We start from the raw sequence: 24,485 nt of genomic DNA, 5'->3' as shown, positions 1-24,485 counted from the left end.
GGGATGTTAATATTGAATTTTAAGTGGGGTTTGAGGAGGCTAGAGTGTACGCAGACCTTACCAATAGCTCAGGAGAATAGAGAGGTTGTTTTCAAAAGACCCTCGGCTTAAGTGCATCAAATCCAACTAAAAGGAGAAGAAACATAGTCGATAATAAGAAAGACAATGTAAAGTCTATAAGAAAAAAATAGTAAAAGCAGCAAAAAAGTGTGATAATCGAAATATAATACACTGATATGGCAAGAACTATAAGGGTATGATTAGTACTACAATAGGCACTAACAAGCCTCAACCTACGCACAACAAGACACCCCTTCACCCCTACTAGTCGTCTACCCTAATACGCGATCTCCATCCTTCCTATCTGGAGTCATGTCTTCGGTAATATGAAGTTGCGCCATGTCCTGTCTAATCACCATTCCTCAATACTTTTTCGGCCTACCTCTACCCCTCCGGATACCCTTTACAATCAGCCATCTCACTCTCACTTCCCTAAGTTGTCCGCCATAGAGGTCACTCCTAGCTTCTCCCGGATAACCTCATTCCTAATCTTTTCACTCCTAGTATGCCCCCACATCCATCTCAACATCTTCACCTCCACAACATGCATCTTCTGAACATGTAAGTTCTTGACTGACTAACACTTCACCTTATACAACAAGGACGGTCTAATTAACCACCACTTTGTAAAACTTACCTCTGAGTTTATGTGGTATCTTTTTATCACACAAGACTCTAGAGTCAAGCCTCCATTTCATTCATGCTGCCCAGTGTTTTGGACGGCAAAAGGTGACAAAAAGCGATAAGGGTCTGCCTCGCCTCGCGGCTAGGCGCTTGCCTTTTTGAATTGAGGCGCCAATTAATATCAAAAACTTAAAATATTTAATTGCATATATAAATATCCAAAATCTCAATAGCAGTAACATATATTAGAAAATATTTCAATTCAAAAACTAATCATTGATGGTAAAAATTAACTTCATGCATTTATTTCACTTGGAAACAACATATGAAATCTAATTTCTTGCTTTAGTTGTATTACTTATCCGTAATGATTAGTGGATGTAAAAATGATTGATGGTGATGATTGCAAATGATAGCTATTGTGATGATAATTGATTTTGATGTTTGGAGGTACGGGTGGTTGTGGTTGGGCTGAGGAGGGGGTGGTTGTGGATGACAGGTGCTGGTGATTGACGGTGGTGATAGTTGTGGCGAAAATGGTGGTTGTGGGTGGTGGGTGAAAGTAGATAGAATAGCGGTGAACTATCATTTTTGTAGAAATTTTATATAGACATCTTAATGATATTAAGATTTTATTATAAATTTAATCATTAGACCTTTTCAGACCCATTAATTAGTTGTAAAATAAGATAAACGAACATATTAAGATTCAGACCTTGCAAATAATTAAATGGACTTATTTAAATTATTAAGATTAAAGTATTTATTAAGCGTAAACAAATAATGCAGAAGTATCCATCTCTCAGCTGAAATGTCTCTGGACTTTTTTAGTCCACACACCTTTTAATGAAAGAATTATAGTCTACTATGTTTGGTGTCTTACCCCTTCGGGTAACAAACGTTTCGAAAATAACCAAATAAATATATACCGGATATTTCCATACAAGTAATTATCAATCTCCGTAGACTTATTTAATTATGTTTGTTTATTGAGGTCCATTATAACCATTCTACTCTAATCTTTGGCTCATATGTCTCCTCCATTTGTATTTATCAAATAGAAGTCCATGTCCACTTGAGTATTTGATCTTTGAGTCAAAAGTTCTGAATGTTTGCATTTGGATTGGACCATGATATTTATTGTATGTGTTTGCAATAGAAGTGGTTGGCTTAATCTGGCATAAAATAGAATTTTTATAGGTTCTATACGGTAAAAATTTATCCCTATCCGGTGTATATACCAAATTAATGTAATTTCTTATGATTAGGTGATTTAATGAAGTAAAACACATGTTAATTAATCAAGGTTAAGTAAAATGAACTCTTAATTCAAACACATGACATGCATATATTGAGTTGATGTATACACTAGGTGTGGATAAGTTTTACCCGATATTTCAATCTTTTAAGTCAATTAAAATTTATATTCTATCTCAGAAAGTTCATTTTGTAGGTAGCTTGGACAGAAGCTGAAGAAATTGAGAAGATTGTGGATCCAAGCCTTTTGGACGAATTCATTGACTCAAGTTCCATGGAATGAGTATACTTACCGGAAGCATCAGCATCAATTACATTTCCTTTGGAGTCCCTGACATGAGAACCAACCTTATTGTATAGTTTGGATGACGTGAATAGAAGTCGGGATGGGCAATTGTCAGGCAGTCGAGAGCCCCGTGCCCGAGCTCTGTGTCCAAATCAAGAACCACACTCACTTGAAAGCTAATAACTGAGTTGTTGCCACCCAAGGCGCCAGAGAAACACAAGGCGGAACTCATTGTAATAAGGAGACCAACAAGAATGGAATGGAAGGAGATGTTCATTGCTTCTTCAAGAAATCAACAATAAAATATGTTGTGTAACTTCCTGGATATGGACAGAGTAAAAGTTATTGGTAAATTTTTGAGTTATTCCCAGACCTTTACTATACAAATGCAGTCATTAAAATATGTTCGATTCTCATCATCCCTTATAATCAGAATACTACAAGATGTTGAAAAAGATGAGGCACAGAAAAGGTTAACAAGTGAGAAATGATAAAAACTGCACAATTTGTTGGTAATATGTACGGAGCAACTTTACAGAAGCCAAAAAAAGAGAACGAAATCGCCCTGAAAACTATCTTCAATTCAGTTATGCAGATGGATGGGCTACTCATGAGTGTTGTGCCATGTCTTCCAAATTTGAACAGTGAATTGTTCCACTGGCATCGTGTACCTCTTCTGGTGCAGAGGACACTATTTCATTGGAGTTGGAATGATTTCTTGGCAAATCTGTTAGTTGGATAGAATTTTCTGAAGAACTGTTATGAATAATTCTAGCTTCTGGAAGTTTATCTTGTGGTTGTTCAGATGATAGAGATCTCTGATCAAAATGTCTGCAAATAGCTACAACTTTTGGCCAAATTGTGATTGGTGAATTCGAGATTCTCCGATGGAAATCTCTATACTTGTAGAGGTAACTGCCTATGAAAATGAGGAGGCATACTGCTGTAACTCCTCCAGTAATGGCAAAAAGGCCTTTGAAACTTTGCAACGAGATCATGATTGAGTTCATACTGCCCTCTTGTCCTGCACTGGTTGGTTCTTTGCTCAACCAATTTTGTTCTATTTCCAGTATTTTTCCATTCTCTGTTAGTTCAATGACTGCACGAGACACATCAGCAACTAAAGGAGATCCTTTAGGGAAAGCCTGTTTGATTTTGAACCAAGTTCAGTAGACAGTAGCATGAGATTGTCATTTGCAGCACAAAACACACTCGTCTAAAGTGAAAAAACGCAAGCTTTAACAGAGAAATGTCAATATCTGTTGGAGCTTTAAGCACAAACTTTCACAAAGAAAAACAAATATAATAAGAAGAATAACTATTATATTTGAGCAAGAAAATTGAAACAAATATAGTTTAGCAGAATCTATGAAGTAATAATCACATCAATAAAGATGTGCTTTTTAGTTTTCCTTTAAGCTAGTTTTCTTATACTAAAATTTTAGTTTGTCATTCCTAATCACAAAAAATCCATTTGTTCTGTTTGTTAACAATCGATGTATCAATTTGTTTACCAATTATATTTATTGTCTAGTATTGCCTTCTTTAAAACAAAGCCTATGGGCGCTGAGGCGCATGCCTTAGCACCTATAGTAAAACTTCACTCAAGGGAGATCAAAAGGTCTTACAAAGGCAAAGCCATCTGTGCGATGGGTAGGCCCAACTGTCATGTATTTGTCACAATGCTTGGACAGGAAGAGCTTGGAGTAGGGAATGACATCATAGAATGCTGATATGCCACCATTTTTACTCCCTCTAGACAACTCTTCATCACATTCATATGGGGAAGTGAATGTCCTAATCCTGGACCCCTCAAATCATTGTTTTTTCAAGAAGTCCACTATGAATGAGTTGCACCCCACAAATTCTCTTTTCGTGATGAGCTCACTGACATCTGTTATTGATGGTTGAAGCCTCTGTACGGTTAATCTTGACGATAAGCTTGCAGTGTAAGTGGAGCTCAGGATGAGTATGACAAACATCCATACCACTACAACCAGTCGAGCTAAGTTGTTCACTATTTTTTCTCCTACAAGTAGATAATACATACATGTTCATGAATTCTGTACTCTATTGTAGAGGGAAGTGTCAAAATAAAATCTGAAAGATTAATTTAGTACTAACTGTGTGCAAATACTAGCGTTGAGAAGGTAAAGTAGAAGATCATGCCAACATGTTGAGAAGGAGGTCCTCTAAAGGCAGAACTTACCCTATGTTCAAGTATCCAGACTGTCAGACCCGTAAGGAAAAAAAATGCTATACTTGTCAGCCAGAGTTATTTCTTTAGGGGCTTTAGGAAAGCCCATATATCATTGACATCTTCATACGTGATTGGCACAATGGTAAGAACTCCTCCTTCTTCAAATGGCAACGTGCAGTCCACGTATTTTGATCTGTTCGCTGTGACAGTTATATCTCCGACTGCAGCATCATAGTTCTGCATACATTGCATCATTGCAGACTGAAGTTAGTAATGAAAAATATAGTCATGAAGACATCTAAGTCTGACTAGCTTACCCGAAGAAACACTTGGTGAATAAGATCATTATAAGTTCCTGCACTAGAGCCATCAGGATTTTCAAAGGGAACAAGCTCATATGGCACAGCATATGGCAACGCTTCCATCACAGATTTGAACACGTCTATGTAGAATCCGCTGATGCGCGCATTAGCCTGACCATCCCTTGTGACTCTAATGAAATCTGTGAAACCAGCTTTCACTGTCACTCCAATTTTTAGTTTTTTACCAGACATTGGAACTTCCCAGCCCTTGGGCACAACTGTTGAATCACCAGGCCATATGATACTCCTGATAAATATCCTTGAGTTTGTATGATTAGTTGTGGTACTGTTCATGTTCAGTTCCCTCCTTATTCCGTGAGATGGAATCCATATTCCGACCTCCTTCTGTCCGCTCCCAACCACATTAATTATCTGATAGGATGATGACTCCATCTTACCATCTAAAAGGTGTAATTTCCCTGAAAGCCCCTCAAATTTGGTCTCTGACATTGCTTTTAGAAGTTGTGGGCTGACTCCTGACGTTTTAAAATTGAAAAGGTCTGAAACACCGAGATTAACACTTGAATTCTCTAACGTCTTTGGTGTCTCTTTTAATTTAACTCTTTCTGCAGCCATAGCCAGTGCCCACAATGTATCATATGCCCACAGACCAAAAATGCTCAAATCTGCTCGTCTGATGCCAGGACTTTTCTCTAGGGATCTTTTTTTCAACCTATAGGCAAAAGAGTTGAGCTGTTTAGATTTTGGTATAAGAGGTTTCACACCTAATACCCCTTGCATTGCATCAGGAACATCGGAATCCATCAGGTTGACAAAATCCGTTAGTCCACTGGTGATGATCCAGGCATAACCTTTATCCATCATTCCTATTTCCTTGGCTTACAGAAAGAGTCTGGCACCAAGAGTATATGACATATGGACCACAAACACCCTTGTCTGTAAAGTCATCATCTTGTATAACTCTGTGAACAAAATCATCACTTGCTGAAACAGGAAATACACTTCTATATGGAATGTGAGCATTTACGCCTTGGAATGCATTAGATAAGTATGGGACAATACCATTGCCATATTCTGAGTCTTCATATATGATAACAACCTGACTCCACTGGAAGGCTTTAACTATGGCAGCAATTGCACCAACTTGAGTTTCATCGCCTTGCGTGGATTGAACAAAGGAGTTCGAGTATGAAGAGGAGGAGTTGCAGAAAAAGAAATTATGGGGACCTGAGCTCTGTCTCCAAGATCCATCAGAAAGTTGGCCTGTGCAGATGTCTGAGGACCTAAGATTGCATCTACCTTGACATCTTTCAACAAGTCAAGACCTGCAACAAGGCAAAGAATGTTTGATTAATTTCTCACCCGAATACATCCGAAGAGCTTCTAAGGTTTAGCATTCAAACTACAGGCAGAGTCATCATCATCATCAACATAACAACAATATACCTAGTGTAGTCCCACAAAGTGGGGTTTGGAGAGGGGTAGAGTGTATGCAGACCATACCCTTACCTCAGAGGTAGAGAGTCTGTTTCGATAGCTCCTTGGCTCAAGGAAAAACAATCCAAAGCAGTCCGCGAACAAGAAGTAACAGAAGTACAAGAAACAACAAATAATAACAAAAACAGCAGATAGTAACATAACAGAAACTACACAAAACAACACAATAATCGTGGTACAAGGAACAACACATAGATGAATGGAATGTGTCACATGACCACATCCTAGTTCCTACCTAGAATTGCACATGACAAAAACAAACTCAGCATGTGAGTGTGTTTATAACATGAAATGCATGGAATAGGGGAGCTGAGGTTTCTGTACCAGCAGCAGCTGCTTCAATGACTTGTCCTTGAGAATCCCTAACATGAAGAGAAAGCCTCGTCGAGTAGTTGCTATGAATCAAATAGAAATCAGAGAGGGCCATGGACATGCAACTTAGACCCATGCTTCCGACTACTGACTCCAAATCAAGAATCATTCCAACTTGGAAGTTGGCAGTGCGATTTTGGAAGTTCCTTTGTGAATTGCTGAAAGAGCAACATATCCAGAGTGAGATTGAGAATAGTAGGATCAATTTCATCTCCTCCAATGCTGGATGACAATACCTGAATTGACTGGTCGAGACGTTTCAAACTATTCCATATATCACAAATTAAAATATGTTTTAGGTACTTGGCGGGTGGATCTGGGAGTTGACTTGGTAAAAGTCCATGCTTGCTTTCAATATTTTGATGTCAAGATACCTTACAGTTAGATTGTTCCTTTTTAAAATGTATTACTATAATGCAGTTTGTTCAAATAGGAAATGTAAGACCATGAACATAAGTATACTTGTGTAAAATGAAAGCATATAAAAAGAAATAATTTTGAAGACTCGAATAAAAATAGGCATGCAATGGAACAGTTTACAGGCTAGTAAACAACTAATTGGTGAAGATTCAGACTAGGACCATTATTTTGTTATTTTATGAATTGTTTTCTTGACTTGGTAGTGTAGACTGTGAAAGATATACTGATGAACTGAGTAAAGATTCTGGACTTGTTGAGTGCTCAGGCAAACAGTGAAGTAAATGACTGGGAAATTAGGCTTCAAAGTTGGCCCCAAAAGCAAAAGATTAAACAACTAACTAATTGAGAGTAAGGGTATTATCACACACACACATTTCAACATCATAGAGCTAGACACCTACCAAGCAGCTTCATTCAACAATAATCACGACCAAATCAATTTTATTTTCGTAATATATTCAGTCTTAAACAGTAATTAGAGAGAAGTTATGAGCTTCATACCCTCACAGCCAGCAAGCAATAATCTATCGCTTTCTTCCTTGGATGATGTATTGAATACCTTACTTTCAAGATCGTATATGGATTCTGGTGGCATTCATTAATTGATAAAAAGTCTATTAATTTGACATTTAAAGCCAACTATACTTCATCACGTCTCCCTCATAGACAACTCATTGAGCTTTTGTCGCCTAGAAACAAGAACCAGTACATTAAATAGGCATAGAAAAATCATGTACAAAAGTCCATTTCTGTTTAACTCATATTTTCTAACCATTTTTTTGTTCTTTCATAGACACACTGCCAACTCAAATATTACTCCACACACATTATTTTCAAATGCTAGAGCTTAATTAATTGAGGATAGTGTAGTCGGTAGCTTAATTAGAGCTATTTTTCGTCTTTTATTTTTTTTCTTGGCAAGCAAGTTGGAGGGCTCATCTGGTTTGGTTTCCTTCTCAGGTATAGTCGTCACCCATGGAGAGTCGCTTATTCAAGACTTTGAAAATTTTGATTCTGGTCGTAGGTTAGAAATATAAAAGCATTTTGGTGACTCGTGGTTTCTGTTGTTTTGGTGCTAACATCAGGTTACAAGCCAGTTCGATACCTGTGCAGCAGCTCCAGCTCACTATAATTGATCTCAAACCCCATCGACAATGGAGAATGTGGGTACAAACCAGCAGTGTTAGGTCATGACACCACTGCAATTTCAGAGAAAATCGAAAGAGAGATCATACATGTCACCGCTACTATAATTATGAGCACCATCTGGTTCGGACGTGTAAATGGATGCGCAAGCATTTATACATGTCAGTCTTCACTCTTCACTATGATAATTGCATCATTAAGGATATATCTGGATAGAAAAGGAAGAGAACTTTACAAATCAATAATTTCAGACCAATAAAGATGCAAAGAATCAACATCTGTTCCCCTGGTTCATAGCCATAGGGACTTCGATGTTGGCTCCATTGGCATCATATTGCCAATTTCCTTTGGGATTGGACTGTAAGGGAACATATAGAAGAAACAAAGAGCCTTTGGATTCTAGATCAAATAATAAAATCAAGATATACAAATTCCAAATGCTTGCCTGAGGAACACTACAAAGAATTGCCTAAACCCACTACCATCCACCACAATCTACAAATTTGTCAACAAAAAAGAAAAGAAAAAGGGAACCTTAACAAGATAAAAACGGAAGACAAGATAAGCTTTCTATCAATACAGTTGCTAACCAAGTCAGAGATCAACCTTTCATCACATATTTTACAACAGTAAAATTAATTATACATCAATAACTCCCGTGAGATCTGACAGAGGACATAGATTGGGCTGAGACAGAGGCAGTTGGACTGTTCAGGTCCCTTTCCCCATTAGCAACTTTGGGCTTTCCACTCAGCTTCTCCATCGCATCTTGAGCAATTTCAGTAAACCAGTCATCGTCAGGGAGAACACTGCAGCAATGTCCACAGTTAAGCTAAGGCATGAAAATCATTCAGATGTACAAACTAATAGGATTTCACTCTGTAAGTCCTAGGTTGAAGCAGCACCCCCCTTAATGCAAAACTATATACCGCAAATCATACTATTAAAGCATCGTGATTATTTCTTCTGATGTACCAAACAAAACGACCCTTTAATGCATTGCAAAATCTACTCACAGTAATAAATGGTAAAAGAATGAAATTTGGTAAAATGGAGGGAGTTAATACCTATATGGATCCATCCCTGTTGCAGCAAAGGCTGACATTGCTTTAGAAATTATTTCATTGACAACCCGAAGCAAATTTCTAGATAAGTAGCGTCCTTGCGAAGCAAAGCACGTGACAAACTTCATATCCAAATAGAACTACAAAAAGTTCAATGTAAACATAAAGTTAAATACATATTGGCAGTGGAGAGAAAAACAAGATAAGTGGATACCAGTAATTACAAACCTGCTGAAGACCAAGATGACCCAATGGCCTTGGTCCTTCCTCTACGTCATCCCAAAAGCTCTGATCTTGTGAAAGCCACAAGATGACAGTTTCTGTAAGCCTCATCAACAACAACATTGCAAATCTTTCCCTTCCTACAAACATATCAGCAGCTATGGTAGCCATTCTGTTTAGTTTGGCATAAAGTTCCTGGAAAATCACAATATACAAAGATTAGCCATTAACAGTTGATCATGTATAAACAGGAACAACCATTAAAACTTTGAGAAAAACCAAACCATAACATTAATCAAGTTGAAATCATACAAAATGAAGACAAACAGACACTAGGAAAAACTGGTGCTCATATCACAACAGCTTAGATTATTAAATTGTTAATAATTAAGTACCCAGGAAACCAAGATCTCAGCTCTAACATTGTTCACTTAGTGTTAATAATGAAGTATCTATAAATATGAAGATTTAAGCTCTTAAACGGGTTTTTAAGTATAATTTGCTAAGAGGCAATTGCAAATTCTAATGCCGCAGTAACTAACACATAATAAAGACATCAGTATTGCAACAGACTTAGTAGTTGAACAACTTAATGACTCATAGTGCTAGCAAGGAAAACTCAGGAAAAGAAACTGCACCTGGAATATTAGAGAAGGGAACCATTCTATCTCGTCTGCATTTCCCTCCATGTTTATATACATTTCTGCAGTGAGATGGCTGTCCCCTTCCTCTGTGAAAATAAGATCTAGGGCATGTTGCTGACAAAAGCTATCCTTTAATCGGTCGACTGAGTTCACCAGACGCTTTTTCCATTCCCTTTGCTCAGGGTGACGGCTTTGCCTATCTGAGGCTCTTCTTTGAAGATCATCCTTTTGATTAGCCAAGGGAGCAAGCTTCATAGCTGCACGCGGCAATAGTTCGTCTGCCAATAAAGATGCATTTGCAAGTAAAGCAATTTGTTGAGCTTCAGTCTCAGCCATTCGAACAATTTTATTCCCTGAATCTTCAAAGCTGGCTTCCTCCTCCATGGAGCCAGGTAATGCTCTTACAAGTGTGTTCACATAAGTATTAAACACTTGAAATAGACCTTCCAAAGCTTTACCTCCCAACTGCATACTTAGCAATGGTCCCACGTCCTCAAAGAAATCCTAGATAAGCAGAAGGAAAGTAGCAAACTAGATTAAGTAAAAGACATCACGGTCATTTGCAACATAATGCACAAAATGATTGCTTAAGAACATTGAATGCAGATTTCAAGCTGCAAAGAGAAAGAAATCTGATAAGCAACAGCTTAACACTCAAGTACACTGTAACCAATAAAAACAATTAAAAAAACATTGTTTTGATATAACACAGAGTAAGATCTAGCTAATCATCTGTGTTGATCATCTACAGCCAAGAAGCAGTAACAAAGTTGAGAAAGAAATGCATCGCATAAACAGGAAAGGTTATCATATACAAGGTTTAAGTAATTCGAATATATATTCTGGAGATGGTAAGAGGAGAGACATGCTCTTACAACGTTTCATGTTGAGTTGATGTAATGCCATTACCATATCAAGAAAGATCTGCTGCTTCTAATGACATAAGTGCACTCAAACACCATGAAGGTAGACAACAAAGATTGTCTTCTGAAAAGCTGAATGAAAACTTTTATAATGACATATTTAAGCACATGATGGAGGATTAAAGGGCACATCTGCTTCATTCACAATCTTCAAATATCTTTCAAAATGACATAAAGAACTAAAAGCAGACATAACAACTATGAATAGTGGAAACCAACAGTGTTGAAAAGTAAAGTAAGCACGAGTGCAGCAGGGAAGGCACCTAAGGTAGGTCGTTGTGTTTATTGACACAAATAGCAGGTGCTTGTGATGGAAATATTACACATTTATCTTATCAGGTCACTAATTCTGTGACAATGACATTACCTGAACCATCAAATTGAATCGATGCGCACTACTTGAAAGTTTATGCTGATATGCCCCTGTAGAACCAAGAACAGTACCGGCTGACCTACCGGATGTGCGTGTAACAGATGGTGGATATGTGAGTTCCCAATCATCAGCAGCTGCCAAAGCAGCAGTGCTTTCTTCAATTCGTTTTAAGTTGGCATCTAGCGCTTGCTCAACACTTTGTCTAAAAAGCTTCAGAAGCACAGGACAAAGTGCAAGTCCACGAACTTCCAACAACGAACAGTGTCCTAAAGCAATTTGAACACATTCTGCAGCAGCACGTAAGCCACCAGCAGCTGCTGATGAAGTTAATGCATGTCTTTTGACCAAAAGTGCAAATGCCTCTGTCTGCTTAGTAGACCACATCACTAGTTCGGATGTATAAGCTGGCTCTTCACCGAAAATAGCCAATGAATCAGTGGCAGCTTGAGCAATGCCAGAGAATACGAGCTGTGAAAGGGCGGCAGTATAAGCTCCTCCATAAGAGGTGCTAGATGGACGAAGATTTTTCATGTTGAATTGGTATTTCTGGTAATGTGCATTAAGGAGCAAACTATGAGCACGGGGACCATCCCCGAGCCTTTTAAGAGCTGAAATAGCAGCACGAAGCTCTGCACCACGAGTAGAAGGTTGACAGGCAATTTCAGCTAGCTGATCAGCAAGCTTTTGCCTACGTTCAGCAATGGCAGTTTGTAGTGACAACAGCACAGCATGACCTAACGTTTTCTTCTCTTTTGCTTCAGATGCTACGCGTTCTCCTTCATCAAGACTCAACAAGGCTTCATCTACTCTCCTTTCAGCTAATAGAACATCTAGGTGATCAGGAAACTCCGGAAGCCACTTCTCTAGGTCTGAAGGCTCCCTAATGTCATCAGTAGGAGAGCTATCAGATGTGGACTCGGGAACAACATCAGACAAAGAATCAATATGAACTCCCTCAGCTAAACCATGAATTAAAGTTGCCTGAGTAGATAGCAAGTTTTTCATGGATGACAGTTCACCCTCCAAATCTGATATCTCTTTTGATGTGCTGCAAGTAAACAAAATACAAAACAAGTAAGCATTGATCAAACACAACAGTCAAAGCTGCCACACACTATAGTTAAAGAATATGCAACAGTTCGAAAAGACAGTAGACGGTCAAACTATCATTCTCAATGGGATTTCCATAGGCGTTCTCAGTTTGGGACAATAGGTCCGTAGCAGCTATATAAAGGACTCACCGAATGAAAGCTGTATAATTGGCATAAACACTTTTGCGCATTTCCTCAGCAGAAGCCCTTTTTAGATCCAATAGATAAGAGCATAGATGTCTTATTTCCTGCAAATTGATGGAAACTTCTATCAACAGCTCAGTACATTCATTTCACAAGAATTTCAAACACCAAGGCGAAAAACACGGACGTCGAAATATGACTTCGAATTTAAAGGCATATTCAGATCACAGAACAATTTAGTCAAGTGAGCTGAATCCCCTCCCCAAAGCTTAAAGCCTAAAAGATCCCGAGAATTAGTTGTTTCCCTAATCTCAAATATACACTCCTCCATATTATGACCATGAAAGAAAAAGAACAACCAACATCTAGTAGAGGGAAAGTAGCTTCTGGAAGTATTTATCATCCCTACTGTTTCACTCATTTCAAGATATATGGTTGTGTTCGACTTGTCAACTGCAACTACCTATAGTCCCAACTCTCTAGATGTGGTCTGACTGGACAAAACAAAAGCTGAGAAGTTTGAAAATGCATTATGAGGCTGAATCGGAAGCTATATATATATATCTCTGTGGTAGGAACAGACTTCAGGCATTTTCCAAAACAAGTGCCGTGCACATTAAGATGCTAACAGAAGTTATGATACCAGAAACGAGTGCAGTAACTAGCTTCTACAGCATTGCTACTTTAAAATACGAAGCTGACTCAGCACTTATCTATGCCTTGTGGAAGGTACCACATTCAAAGTATGTTTCGAAACTAAGTGATACTCATTAAACGGTGCTGATGAAATTTATCAAAGTAGCAAGGACTATTGTAACTTGTGGCAGTGCTCCTTCAACATAGAATAGAGCATATAGGTGGAAGCAAGGAGGTAGGTGGAGAAAGGTAGAATTTGAAAATTAGTAGCAATAATAAGCTCTAGTGCAACTGCTTGCTGTGTTTGGCTTTTGATTCATAAAACGAGCATGTTTTGGCTCATAAACTAGAAATTCAGGATTGAACATCTACGGATTAGTCATTCTCGCCTTGGATGGGTCATCCTAACCTTGGATAAGCCATTGGGTAAGTAATCTTCGGATAAGACCTTTTACATATGTTTGATTAACCAAAAAAAAAAAGGAACTCTGGATCAGAATATCTAATCATGTCATATATTTGGCTCATTATTAATGCATATTTTGATTAAAAAACAATTGACCAAATGTTGTGGAAAAATGAAATCTATTTTTTGTTCCACTTAACTTTCTTAATTTGTTAATTATAAAACCAAAAACTTCAGAGAAATATAATACATATAGTGCCATCAGATACTAAATTTAACTATTTTTTATTGGTTACTAAAAATAACTAATTACTTATCATCATAAGGCTTCTCTAATTAAGAATATTTTGGTAATGCAAGAAAAAAAATTAAAAAAAGAAAAAGAAAAAAGACTGTAGAAGGAAAATAAAACCCTAAAAACTAATCCATAGATCGGACAAGTGATAACGTCTGGCAATTTGAAAAACAATGTCCACAAAGACATAAACAAACTAGGAAGGCTAGTCATTTCTGTATGGTTTGAATAGCACGATTAGAAAGACATCGTGGATGTTTTGAGAGAGGCTGAGAGGGAGAGAGAACATAATTTGTTTCCAAAAGTCAGGTATCAACAGTACTTAAAGATTTGTGGAATGAATGCCAAATGATCCAGATATAGTCTTGGACTTCATATACTCCGTACATACATACAAGAGACAAGCTAGCTATATTTTGCATATCATCAGTACCCTCTTGGTGCAACGATATTCTGTGAAGAAAACTAGTTTACTTATTTTTTTGAGGAACTGAAATGGAATGTCTCTGTACAAAACTAGTTTACTTATTAAAAGAAGAAAAAAAGAAATTTACGAGTTTGTCTAATTGAATAAACATTTGGTTAAATAAAAGGCCTATAATTTGGTTATTAAACTATGGGTTATCACTCCTTTTTAAATTCCAATACAGTAAGACCCTCATCCCCCGGCTATTAATACAACCTCCTTCGGTATTAGATAGTGACATTGGGATTAAAGGGTTTTTGAGATGACTCGTCCTTGCAGACTTTTTTGCATCCAAAAACAGGATGATGGAATTAGTCGTCCAATACCAACTCATTCAGCCTCGACCTCCACACAATATGCACTAAGGGGATTATATTATACCCTGTAAAGATTCATATTGAAACCAATATTGTCAAAGGCACGCTTAAAGCCTTGAAGCAAGGCTCAAAACGTGTTGAGCACTTCGCCTGGCTTAATGTGCACTTACTGTCGTTATCAAGGTTCAAAGGCATTCTTTTCCTTGCCAATGAGCCTCTTTTGAAGAGGCGACACTAAACAATTGATATTTCACTTTTGTTGTATAACCATGGTGTCAGGGCCAGATTGCACACGCCTCGACTAAATCCACTGAATACCTCCCACCAACAACAGATACTAGGAAAATCTATCCACCAAGGCTAGCACAGACGGAAGGAAATCATTTAGTTTTTTTTGTCTTTGTTACCATTTGAACCTGAGACCTCATGGTTCTTACCCACTTTATTGATCTCATTGATGTTTCACTTTATCGTAATTTTCTTTGTTCATTTATTTGTCATTCATGGTTATAATTGTTAATTTTGTACTTAACATATATATTTCTATTTTTTATCTCCCTTCGCGCCTTTTTCATTAAAGCCCACGCTTTAGCTATGCTTTGCGCTTAAAGCCAAACAAACCTTAAATCTTTTTTAAGCCTTTTGCTTTTGATAACACTAGTTGAAACATCACCCTCCTCTCCACCTCCCCAAAATGAAATGATGTCTAATGTGCATAACAAGAAGGGAGATATATGAGAACTAATAATGCTTCAATGGATCCCGTCACTCATGTTCTCTCCAAACAACTTAGAGACTAAGAAAAAGCCCCTTCTTTTACCAGTTTTTTTAAACAAAAAAAAAAACATCTTCTTTTTTCTTGAGTTATGGAGCTACAAGGAAAGTAAAACTCCTCAATTGTTAACAAGATTTTCCATATAACCATATTTCATGCAGCAAGTCATAGTAAATTCTGTAGGCGGGCTGAAATTGGCACTGTAAATAATTGAGGATATTGAGATGACATCTACTAATTAGAATGAGTTAATATCGAAATGAAGGAATAGTACAGAACTTCAATATGAACTTCAAGTTACTTGAGGCTTGGAATTAAAAGAGACTTTTGAGTTATCTATTTGAGGATTTAGGACACAAGTTTAAAAATTAGGTAAAAGGGACTCTTCATTAATTAGTGATAATGACACATATTTTAAGAACCCACAAGTTTTTTTAATTTATAAAATACCCCCTCTCTTTTTTTCCCTGCTCCTCATCCACTCCTCAGCCCCATCCTCCCCAACCTCCCCTCCTCCACGTCATCATCACCTCCAAACAACTAGCAGATGTTTAAACATTTATCTAAACAACTAACAAATGTTTTCATATCTCGATCTCCAAAACAATTAGCAAATATTTTCATATTTCTCCAAACTAGCTGATATTTAAAATATTCTCATTGTTTTAACTAAAGAATCATAAAAAACACTTAAACAACTTAGAGTTGTTTAAATATCTTCTGGTTGTTTGAACTAAACAACTTTTGGTTGTTTAAACAACTTCTGTTGTTTGAACTAAACAACTTAGGATTGTTTAAACAACATCTCTTGGTGGCTTGAACAACTCCTGTTTATATAAACAACATATCCTCTCTTCTCTTCTCTTTTCATCAATTTTTTTTATAATTTTCACAATCAAATCGAAGTGAAGAAAAAAATGAGAATGACAACATCCTCCGAAGAAGAAGATGAAAACACAAAAAGTTTGAAAAGAAAGAGAAAAACGGAGAAGAAAAAAGGTAAAGAAGTTAAGGAAGAAGAAGATGAAAGGAAAAAGGAAGAACAACGTTTAAAAAAATGGAGAAAAGAAAAGAGAAGAGAAGAGAGGAGGGAAATGGAGAACAGAAGTTTAAAGAAAAAAGGAAGAACAAGTTTAAAAAAATGGAGAGAAGAAAAGAGAAGAGAGGAAGGAAATGGAGAACAAAAGTTTAAAAAAATGGAGTAAATGAATGAAATTTAGGATTTTATTAAAAGTTTTTGATCTTTTAATTTTTAGCCTAAACTTTTAAATATTCTAATTCAACCCCATCTTTTCATAATTAACCTCTAATTAAATATTTATAACAAAAAAAAAAGAAAAAGAAATAGAAATCCGCTATACTTTATTCCACTCTCAAAAATCCCTTTTACCTCATTTTCCCAAGTTTTACTTAACGTGCTCATTCTTACATAAGAAAATATTAAGTATATGAAGTGCCAATTAATTTGAAGAAATTTTCAAGCCTGAGCCACATAACTGCCTCATTTTACATTGCTATACAAATATATCTATAAGTGATGCAGGTAAAGAGTGTTGGACATTTAAGTTAGAAACATGAGTGATGTTCATCAATAGGCTATAAGTGATGCAGGTAAAGAGTGTTTGACATTAAGTTAAAAACATGAGTGATCTTCATCAATCGGCTGACTTCCATTTTATTATCAATCCTATAGCTGATGGTATATTCATAATCCTAAGTCCTAACCCTTCCAATCGAGCAAAAATAACGAAAGTCAATATTTTATTTGGAAAAAATCACACGTGGATAAGTTTCAGGCCGCATTGAGCAAATTCAATACTCAATTATCAAAACAAAAAAGAAGAAGAGGTAATTAATTAAAATTGGACCTTCTCGTTGAGAGAATGACATTTGGACTGGACATAGGCATCGGCATCGAAACTGTCGGATTTGAAGACGTTGAGATTTTCTTCGAGCTTGGTGCCGGTATCCTTGTTGATTCCTTTAGACGGAGTGACCGCGTGAGGCCTTGAACGAGAGGATTTGACGGAAGCCATGAGTGAATCTAATGGCGGATGTTTAGGGTTGAAATATACAGCAAAAATAGGGAGCAAGTAAGAAAATCAAAAGGGTAGATCTAATCCTAAGGTGAGAGTTGTTATCGCCATCGCCATGGCTGAAAATGATTGACGAAAGAAGAGGAGATTATTACTTAGTTGTAGAAAGAGAAAAAAAAGGAAGTTTGTTTGTTTCATAGTGTTGTTGGTTCGCTAATCGCCAGCTACCCACGCCACCGAATTTTCTCTTTCTTTTCCTTACCTTTGTTTGTTTACTGCCCCGCCCGGTAGCTTCGGCTGCTTTCTTTGGTTTAACTTTCCATTCCCTTTACAACTCACTCCTTTTAAAAATATTGTTCTACAAATACTAAAATTTTAAATTAACATTATTTTGATACTAAAATTAACGTACTAATATTTTACTACTGTTATTTAATATTTCACAAAAACACGTATTACAAGAAGAAAAAATATGAAAAGTTCCATCAATCCTCATTATAGATATATTCTTGGGCCGGAGAACTTCGATTATAAATTGTAATACGAGGGTTTTGGGGTATCAATTGGTAATCAAGGACTTTTTAAAGTCTACATAGCTAATTATGTATGTTTTGCACATAAATTGCAGAGGTAAGTGAGCAAGCCCAATGAGACAAATACATCTTCATATGTAAGGTGTGTTCTTAAATACAATATTGACATATACTATCAAAATGTTGAGAGTCGAATTTACTCTTAACATTTTCTGTTTGACAGGGAGGTAGGTCATATTATCATCACTCTGTTATTATCAGACAAGAGGAGGGAATTATTTGACGGGGAGGTAGGTCATGTTATTATCATAATTAGTTCTATCTGGTTTCTCAAATAATGAGCGGAAAATGACTAAACCCAAAGAAGATTTCTTATAGAGTAAGCAATGGTTTATCTCTTGTTTTGTTTTACGCATACTCTATCTTTGTTCGACACCATTCACCAACTGAAGCACTCACCAGTTAAATTTTACCCTTCATCTTCCAAGGCACTTCTCAACTCCAAACATCCTCTCAGAACATAAGAGAAATGGAAAAAAATAAAATAGAATGGTTAAAAGTCACTATTCCCCAAAATTCAACTGTTGGAAAGATAAGACCAATTCCAGAGACGAACCTGTCAAAACACTGATTACTAATTAGTTTAAAAGAAAGACAATGATATGGCCTGATATCTAATTAAAACAAGCCTATATTAGTTGTCTTACCGTTGGACGACATTGTTGACTTGCCTATATTGTTAAAACACACTTTTGACTTTTGAATTACTTTTTTTGTTTTTTTGTTTTTTGATCTATTGCAAACTTGTGATCATCAATTCACTTGGATTTCAAAACAATAAAAGATTCAACATAACACGAGAAAAAATATATCATCTGCATCCAACAGAAAGATCAAAGTCTATTGGCTAATTATTGAAAGATAAAATGTCCCGAATCAACCTCCAGCAGACATGCACGCTGTATAGTGCCGACGCAGTACAAAGACACTCGAGAAGAAACAATGCCTGAGATTCAACCTTACTTTCAATCTTCCGGAGTGTCTGACCGGATGGCTACGAAAAAGATCAGCAGAAATGTTTGTGAGCAAGCAAAAAAGTTAATGTTTCTTACGCCAGTATGACAATTAAAGCAAATAGCAAATGTATAGCCACGGAAATAAAGAGGTATCTGAAACAACATAAGGAACACACATCAATTATGCAGAAATATGAACTTAATCCTGTCTGTAAATGCACTAAAGAAAGAAGAACATTGAACATATGGCACAATCACACGACTTTTCTCTTTACTGTATCAATCTTCATGTAGTAGCTTGCTTACTTTATAAATCCAAGCACCCCATCAACACGTGCACACAGATTCCGGTAAGACAATTCTTTCTAATTGAAAAGAAGTCGCACAACAAGTTAAATTCCGAAAATTTCATAGATTCAATCATTTAGTAGTTAAAACCAAATCCAATATATTACTGTGTTACAGTTACATGTCTAACCATTCTGATCCTCTACTTCCTCCTCTATTAAGTTGTACATATGATAATATGTACATCTCTCAGTTTTAAAAACAAATAAGACATTGCAATTGGTTGAATAGTAAACATGGCAAACATTACTATCAAAGCTTCAGCACCCCAAAATATCACCCCAAGCACCTTCTTCATGCCACTTCTAATATTATCATACATCCCCTAAGTTTAACTCAACCAAAGACTAGAAAATAATTACAAGTAATATTTTACATAACATGGAAAAATAAACACACTACATATTTTCACAAATGGGCCAAGACGTGAACTGGAGTGGATAAGGAACGACAAGGTTAAGTTTAAGCATTTCGTTAATCCTCTATCAGAAAAACAAGGTCTGACCCCATCTTGCTTGGGACTAAGGCGTAATTGTTGTTGTTGTAGAGTTAAAATTCTGGCAATCTAAGACCTCAAGTAACATGACATGTGTTCTGACAATTGAGAATGTTTTCTTTTGATTAAAAAAAATAGCAACTGATTGGTTGATGTGTTCTGACAATTTGAAGATGTAAAATCTCTAATTTCAGAGGCCACCGACATAATCTCTAAATTAGACATCAATGGCAAGAAGGAATCATGTCTCGAGGCATATAATTGCCAAATCCAGCATAAGTTATGCGGCAAATACTATATAATCTTAGAAACAATGGCACGAAAGGGCCCTTTGGGACATATAATTATGACAAGAAGGACGAAACCCCCCAAAAAAACAAGATTTAGATTAAAATGCACTTAAATCACTGATTCAAAGGGCTTGAAGTAAACTTAACAACACTCAAAATCCTTGGCACATTTCAACTTCCCATGGTAAAGTTAGTGGAAAAATCACTCAGCAAGGAAATCAGTGTCCTAATCCTAACTATAATTTGATATCGGGAAAAGCTAACTCTTTTTATTATACAATGGTGTCAAGGCCAGCTTGCACACACATCAAATAATTACCTGCTACTTCCCACCAGCACAAGTACAAGTACCATTGTCCATCAAGGCTTGGACAAATGAAAAAAAGATAACCTGGTGGTTTTTCTGAATAGAACTCACATTTCTCAACCCACAACATGAACCAATAGGCCTCATCCTCGGGTAAAAGCTAACTCTAGGAAGATAACCTAGTATTTTTTTTTCTGAATAGACCTCACATTCTCAACCCACAACATGAACCAATAGGCCTCACCCTCGGGTAAAAGCTAACTCTAGGAAGGACACTGTAAAGGGATAACAGAGCCAAATGTCCTTTAATCTTCATGTAAGGATCCAAATAAGGCAAATTGAGCCAAACAGGGGATGCATAGAACGGCAGAGAGTCATAGAATCCAGAATTTCAATCTCCAAAAGGAACACAAACACACTTATCAATAATTGGTGAATCCCCAGATAACATATATGCCTTTAAACATTTAGAAGGCCCTAAAAAAGATAGGCCCGTCACTAATCAGCGAATTTGAACAATAAAATGAAAGAAACAAAATGATGTAAGGCTGTATAAGAGCAATCAAATCAATGACCAATTGAGATATCAAATCAGTAAAGAAGACCAAGTAAGCATTTGAATCGATATTAAATATCTTAAGTCTTAAATTTTTGAAGGAAAAAAAGGGAAAAGATGATTCGATTGCTTACTAGGTTTGTGAGGCTTGCCATCAACCCATTTGCCGATGGAGTAGTGGACCTTTTCTCGAGTGAGGGCTTCGGACTTGTAAGGTTCCTTAAGGCAATTCCTGACAAGATTGGCGCATAGATTTGAGTATGTTATGTAAGTCATCCCCGCCGATCTCCAAAAAGGCGCAGCTGCATTCGACGCCATTTCTCTTCCAAAACTTTCTTCGACCGCTCTCTGCTACTAACGGGTCCCTCTTATTATTTTCGGGTAATTACTCATCTTACTAAAATACCCTTGGCCTTTAATTAGAGACCCACAAAAAGACTAATCAATCTGTTTGTAATTCAAACAACTTCAAATTTTATCTTTTAAACCATAGAAATTGTATAATCTATCACAATGTTCTTTAAATTTATGATCATAAATATATCATACGAAAAATTAAAATTAAAAAATTATTAAATAAAATTACATTCTTTTTTCTAAATTAAAGAATAGAAAGTAATTGGTAAATTATTATTTAGTCCTATTCTTAGATCAATTAATTGTTTTATTGTGAGTTAAATATTTTAGTAACTAGGTAAATTGCCCCGAACTATTTAATTAGCTTACAAGTTATATATTAATTTTGTTGTGCAGTTGATAATGTTATTGAAGTTACGAAAGCACATCTCTCTTAGTTTGATGAACTAACGTATCATAGAGAATATTTCAATTAAGGCTTTGGACATTGCACCTGTTCATACATCTCTAATTTACCGTAGTTTTCCAACATGTATGCACGTTCTAAGTTTGTTCGATTAAACAGTTTTGAGAAGAGATATATATGGTATAACTTCGGCTTTATTTTAATTTACAACATAAGCATGTTCAAAAACATGTCGACAAAGTTATAACTATCAATTTGGCTTAGCATTGTCCCTCTAAGAGGAGACATAAGAGAATTGCCATTCCATTTTGCTTCCGGTACATACCATGCCGTTATCTATGTGCACACAATCGATTCCATTATCATTATAAAAATTACTCATAAAAGTTAATTCACATCAAAGTTTCCTGCCTATAACTTTACCAAGACCCTCTAGAAAGGCAAAAAAAATAGTGTCATATTACATTCATCTAGAATTCAAATAATAAAAGATAACCAACAAATGTTGTCTTAGCAGATGGATTCCATAATAAGCATTAATATTATGTCGAGAATTAAGTCTAACCTAACTTACTAATAGCTAGGGGTAAAAAAATAAAAAGTGATAGTGGAGAATTAATTCTCTTCCTCTAAAAGTAGGAGTTAAAACAGAACAAAACAAATTGCAAAAATAAAGAGCACAACAGATAAATAAAATGAACTTGCCTTCATTAGTAGAAAGCAGAGATCACGATCTGAATTGATTGAACAACATTGGGACCAATACAAAACTGGAGCCTATGGGCAATTAGATTCTATCTACAAGAAATATTAAGCATAGGGAAAAATGATCACGTGCATTTGTTTAGATACAATTGGCTATATAGGGGATTTTAATTAAAAGAGACTTTTAAGTTATCAATTTGAGGATATAGGACACAAGTTTTAAAAATTGGTTAAAAGAGACTCTAGTATAATTAGGTATTAATGGATTATGCTAATTTAAAAAAGAAAATTTTTATACACCCCAAAGTTTTGCTATTTACAAACAGGCCCAACATATAAGAGGGTTGTTTAGCCAAAAGGGCAACAAATAATTTTCAGAAAATTTGTTCATTTTTTCAGCGGGAGCAGCAGCAGCAGCTTCCCACATTCATCTTCGTCCTCTTCCATATCTTTTTTTTTTAATCTCAACATATTTCAGCCTTCCAAACGCCGATGTTTAAACATTTGTCTAAACAACTAACAAATGTTTTCATATCTCGATCTCCAAAACAATTAGCAAATATTTTTATATTTCTCCGAACAACTAACTGATATTTAAAATATTCTCATTATTTTAACTAAAGAATCATAAAAAACACCTAAACAACTTAAGATAGTTTAAAATATCTTCTGGTTGTTTGAACTAAACAACTTTTGGTTGTTTAAACAATTTTTGGTTGTTTAAACAACTTCTAAGTTGTTGTTTAACCAACATCTCTTGGTTGCTTGAACAACTCATGTTTATATAAACAACATATCCTCTCTTCTCTTTTCATCAATTTTTTTTTTATAATTTTCACAATCAAATCGGAGTGAAGAAAAAAATGAGAATGACAACATCCGAAGAAGAAGAAGATGAAAACACAAAAAGCTTGAAAAGAAAGGGAAAAACGGAGAAGAAAAAAGGTAAAGAAGTTAAGGAAGAAGAAGATGAAGGAAAAAGGAACAAGAACGTTTAAAAAATGGAGAAAAGAAAAGAGAAGAGAAGAGAGGAGGGAAATGGAGAACATAAGTTTAAAAAAATGGAGTAAATGAATGGAATTTAGGATTTTATTAAAAGTTTTTGATCTTTTAATTTTTACCCTAAACTTTTAAATATTCTAATTCAATCCCTCTCTTCATAATTAACCTCTAATTAAATATTTATAACAAAAGAAAAGAAAAAAAAATATAAATTCCCTATCCTTCATTCCACTCTCAAAGATCCCTTTTACCTCATTTTCCCGGCTATATAAGGGTCATCTATATGAGAATTCAAATAGCACAAAAAAAGTAGCTATGGTGTTTGAACTTATAGTCAGTAATAGTCCTATCAAGGAGAAAACTTGTGCTGCAAATTTACTTTATTACTCTTCAGATGCTCATGTTGTCACGTTTTCATGCCACCAGAATGTTTTTTTTTTTTTTTTGGTACTCCACTATTGTTAGTTTTCATTAAGTAGCAAATGAATCACTAAAAGAATACTGTAAAGCACTGACTATTTTCATTATGCGCAAATGGAACACGATAATAACATTTATCTGAACTTTCTCTCAGATACTAAGTATCCACTTTATAGCTTTTCAATGTTGTTTTTCTGGATTGTCGAGAAATCTGCTGACAACACCAACTGCATGAGCAACATCAGGTCTAGCGCATACCATTGCATACGTTAGACTTTCGACGACGGAGGAATATGAAACTTTAGCCATGTTCTCTTTTTCCTCCCGAGCTGTAGGATACATCTTCTTGCTCAACTTCATATGACCATCAAGAGGTGTGCTAATAGGCTTAGCATTCTTCATGCTCAAGCGCTCCAGTACACGTTCAATGTACTTCTCTTGTGACAGATAAATCTTCCTTTCATCCCTGAGA

The 24,485-nt window shown here is 36.0% G+C and overlaps 2 protein-coding genes across 4 annotated transcripts; both read right to left on the bottom strand.

Moving 5' to 3' along the window:
• Nucleotides 1-2,989: 2,989 nt before the first annotated feature.
• Nucleotides 2,990-7,582, bottom strand: LOC129895640 (glutamate receptor 2.2-like). 3 transcript variants are annotated; one of them, XR_008767810.1, is made up of 5 exons: nucleotides 7,541-7,582; nucleotides 4,745-6,075; nucleotides 4,437-4,664; nucleotides 3,856-4,256; nucleotides 2,990-3,326 (listed from the first exon to the last, which is right to left on the bottom strand). XR_008767810.1 is itself a non-coding variant. In XM_055971372.1 (3 exons), the coding sequence occupies exons 2-3, from the start codon at nucleotides 5,612-5,614 to the stop codon at nucleotides 4,503-4,505; spliced, it is 1,032 nt and encodes a 343-aa protein (XP_055827347.1). In that variant the 5' UTR covers nucleotides 5,615-6,075; nucleotides 6,572-6,763; the 3' UTR covers nucleotides 4,360-4,502. The 3 variants fall into 3 exon arrangements, 1 of the variants encoding a protein (XP_055827347.1); XR_008767809.1 differs by lacking the exon at nucleotides 7,541-7,582 and adding an exon at nucleotides 6,572-6,763; XM_055971372.1 differs by lacking the exons at nucleotides 2,990-3,326; nucleotides 3,856-4,256; nucleotides 7,541-7,582 and adding an exon at nucleotides 6,572-6,763 and having other exon boundaries at nucleotides 4,360-4,664.
• A 976-nt stretch (nucleotides 7,583-8,558) lies between these two features.
• On the bottom strand, nucleotides 8,559-17,887 carry LOC129894160 (exocyst complex component EXO84B-like). Its single transcript, XM_055969704.1, has 7 exons — nucleotides 17,410-17,887; nucleotides 12,653-12,750; nucleotides 11,406-12,459; nucleotides 10,110-10,619; nucleotides 9,478-9,666; nucleotides 9,253-9,389; nucleotides 8,559-8,994 (listed from the first exon to the last, which is right to left on the bottom strand). The coding sequence occupies exons 1-7, from the start codon at nucleotides 17,575-17,577 to the stop codon at nucleotides 8,832-8,834; spliced, it is 2,319 nt and encodes a 772-aa protein (XP_055825679.1). The 5' UTR covers nucleotides 17,578-17,887; the 3' UTR covers nucleotides 8,559-8,831.
• Nucleotides 17,888-24,485: the final 6,598 nt, after the last annotated feature.

Source organism: Solanum dulcamara, chromosome 7 (assembly GCF_947179165.1).
Source record: "Solanum dulcamara chromosome 7, daSolDulc1.2, whole genome shotgun sequence".
NCBI lineage: Eukaryota > Viridiplantae > Streptophyta > Magnoliopsida > Solanales > Solanaceae > Solanum > Solanum dulcamara.
Note: the sequence above shows the minus strand (reverse complement) of the source record. Positions and strands in the feature narration are given on the sequence as shown.